The sequence below is a fragment of the Gavialis gangeticus genome, unplaced genomic scaffold (genome assembly GCF_001723915.1).
Source record: "Gavialis gangeticus isolate Ggan-Ray unplaced genomic scaffold, GavGan_comp1, whole genome shotgun sequence".
Classification (NCBI taxonomy): Eukaryota; Metazoa; Chordata; order Crocodylia; family Gavialidae; genus Gavialis; species Gavialis gangeticus.
In genome coordinates, this window is record NW_017729033.1 from 100,675,655 (window position 1) to 100,677,753 (window position 2,099).

The following is a 2,099-nucleotide window of genomic DNA, read 5'->3' on the forward strand; positions in this document are numbered from 1 at the left end:
TTTCATTATATTTTTTAATCACCAGCGCTTTATATGCCCTATCTTTAAGGTTTATCAATTACCTATTTTTTTTGTATTCTAATATTAGACTTACTATTACATTTTATTTGAGTCTGTTTCTTTGCATGTGTGGTTTTATTAGAGCAAGATTCTTGAACCTTCCTTGGTTCCTGGAAGCTTTGATGCAGGCATAAGAGTGATATCATAACAGCTGCTGTGCAGTCAAGAGCAGCAACTCCCCCTACCCTTTTGAAGCAGCAACAAATAGATATTTCTTCATATCTTGGGATTTTTGTGCACCCAAACATAGCCAAGTGCAGGCTCACAGCTCCTATGTGCTTTGGCTAGTGGAGCCCCAGTAAATAGGAATAATCTGACCCAAACTGCATTTTATTAATTAGAATGCACAAGAATTTTTGGATGAAAGTCTGTTAAATATAGCTCCCCTTTTAAGCATACAAATTGTTCTGAGCCTTGGTAGAAGTAATTTGTATTCTGTCAGCACACTTCTATAACAGGACATCCAAGATATGTTTTTACATGTTATCTGATTTAGAACAAATCTTGGTGTAAATCTCTGCTGTAAGAAGTCTTGTGTATTTTGGATATTCCCTCAGAAAGAAAGCCAGTAAATTTAATTTTTGAAGTTAGCATCAGCAGCTCTTGGTTGCAATCATGTCAGCTGCAGGAGGAATGTCAGCCTGCAAGTCCACCGTGGCTAGACTAAACAAAGGGAAAATGTGTGTTCATGGTTTCTCGTGTGAACTGTATGGGGAAAAAAAATAGTTTTAAAATGCTTAGAAGCAAATGCTGTTTTTACTTGTTCTTACTTGTACAGGCAATGGGACTGTACAACAGGGTTTAAAACTGACAGATTTTGGTCCTGTAGCAAAATAAGAACACAGCAGTCTCTGGAAGATGTCACCATAAGTGCAGTGATTCCACAGGGGAATACTTAAACAGTTATACTCTTTTTTCCTCTTTTCATCATAGCATGGCATTGAGGAAACTGCTGCAGAATGCAAAAGGCTGGGAGCCACAGTTCATACCTTTGTGGTTGACTGCAGTAAGAGGGAGGAGATTTACAGGGCTGCAGAGAAGGTAAGACTACAACGTGCATGTCTCAAGACTACCCAAGTGTGATAAAAGCTTCAGTGATAACTAGGAAATGGAAGTTGGGATTCTGTGCTCACCTCTTTCATGTCTTTCATAAAGTCTTACTCCTTCCTCCATCTTGTAGACAAGACTTTAAATAATAATACACTTAAATGGAAAAGTATTCAGTGTAATTTCTTGCTCAAGGCTTCCTGGACAGACACCTTGTTCTTTTCTTCTTTTTAAATTGTAAAATCTTTGAGTCAAGAATAATACTAATTAGCAGATGCTAATTTTTTTTGTATTTAGAATACTATGGTACCTACAAATGGATTAAACCAGTTTTGAAGTTACTTTTTTTCTTCAGTAGTTTCAGTACTGGGATTGGATTCATACTGAAGTCCCAGATGAGACTTCAGCTTTTTGAGGGGGAACTTGAATTGCATAATTCTCTTTCCAAATCCTGATTCTGCAAAAATGAAATATTATAGTAGGCAGATGTTAAAACCAACTTAATTACTACCTAGTATAACTATCAACATATTTTAGCCCTGAATGTAACTACACATTTTAAATCCTTTAATTTTCAATAGGTGAAAAAGGAGATTGGTGACATTAGCATCTTGGTGAATAATGCTGGCGTAATTACACCTGCAGATCTGCTTTCCACACAGGACCATCAGATAGAACAAACATTTGCAGTCAACATCCTTGCTCATTTCTGGGTAAGTGCAGCTAGTACAGGGATGGGCAATTATTTTGGCTGGCAGACCGTTTAATGACTATATTTTAATTTTATTTAAAAAAAAGTGTCCTGATTTATGTGTATTTGCATAATGTATAAAAAGGTGGTTGCGTAATAGCTCAAAATAAAGTCTTACTCTTGTGTAAGGGGTGTGCATCAGGATCTGGGGAATGCCTGTTCATCAGAGCACCCCAAGGGATGACAAAGTGCAACGGTCACAAACTCCTCCAAGACCGTTCTAGGCTGGACATAAGGAAAA

The 2,099-nt window shown here is 37.2% G+C and overlaps 1 protein-coding gene across 3 annotated transcripts in view; it reads left to right on the forward strand.

The window, feature by feature from the left end:
- LOC109303933 (estradiol 17-beta-dehydrogenase 11-like) overlaps nucleotides 1-2,099 on the forward strand; it is a 22,333-nt gene that overhangs the window by 3,534 nt on the left and 16,700 nt on the right. For 2 of the 3 annotated variants that reach the window (XM_019526332.1, XM_019526333.1), the window contains exons 2-3: nucleotides 994-1,101; nucleotides 1,689-1,820. In XM_019526332.1, coding sequence (XP_019381877.1) covers nucleotides 994-1,101; nucleotides 1,689-1,820 — 240 coding nt within the window. The remainder of the gene's footprint in view (nucleotides 1-993; nucleotides 1,102-1,688; nucleotides 1,821-2,099) is intronic. The other variant, XM_019526334.1, reaches the window with a different exon arrangement.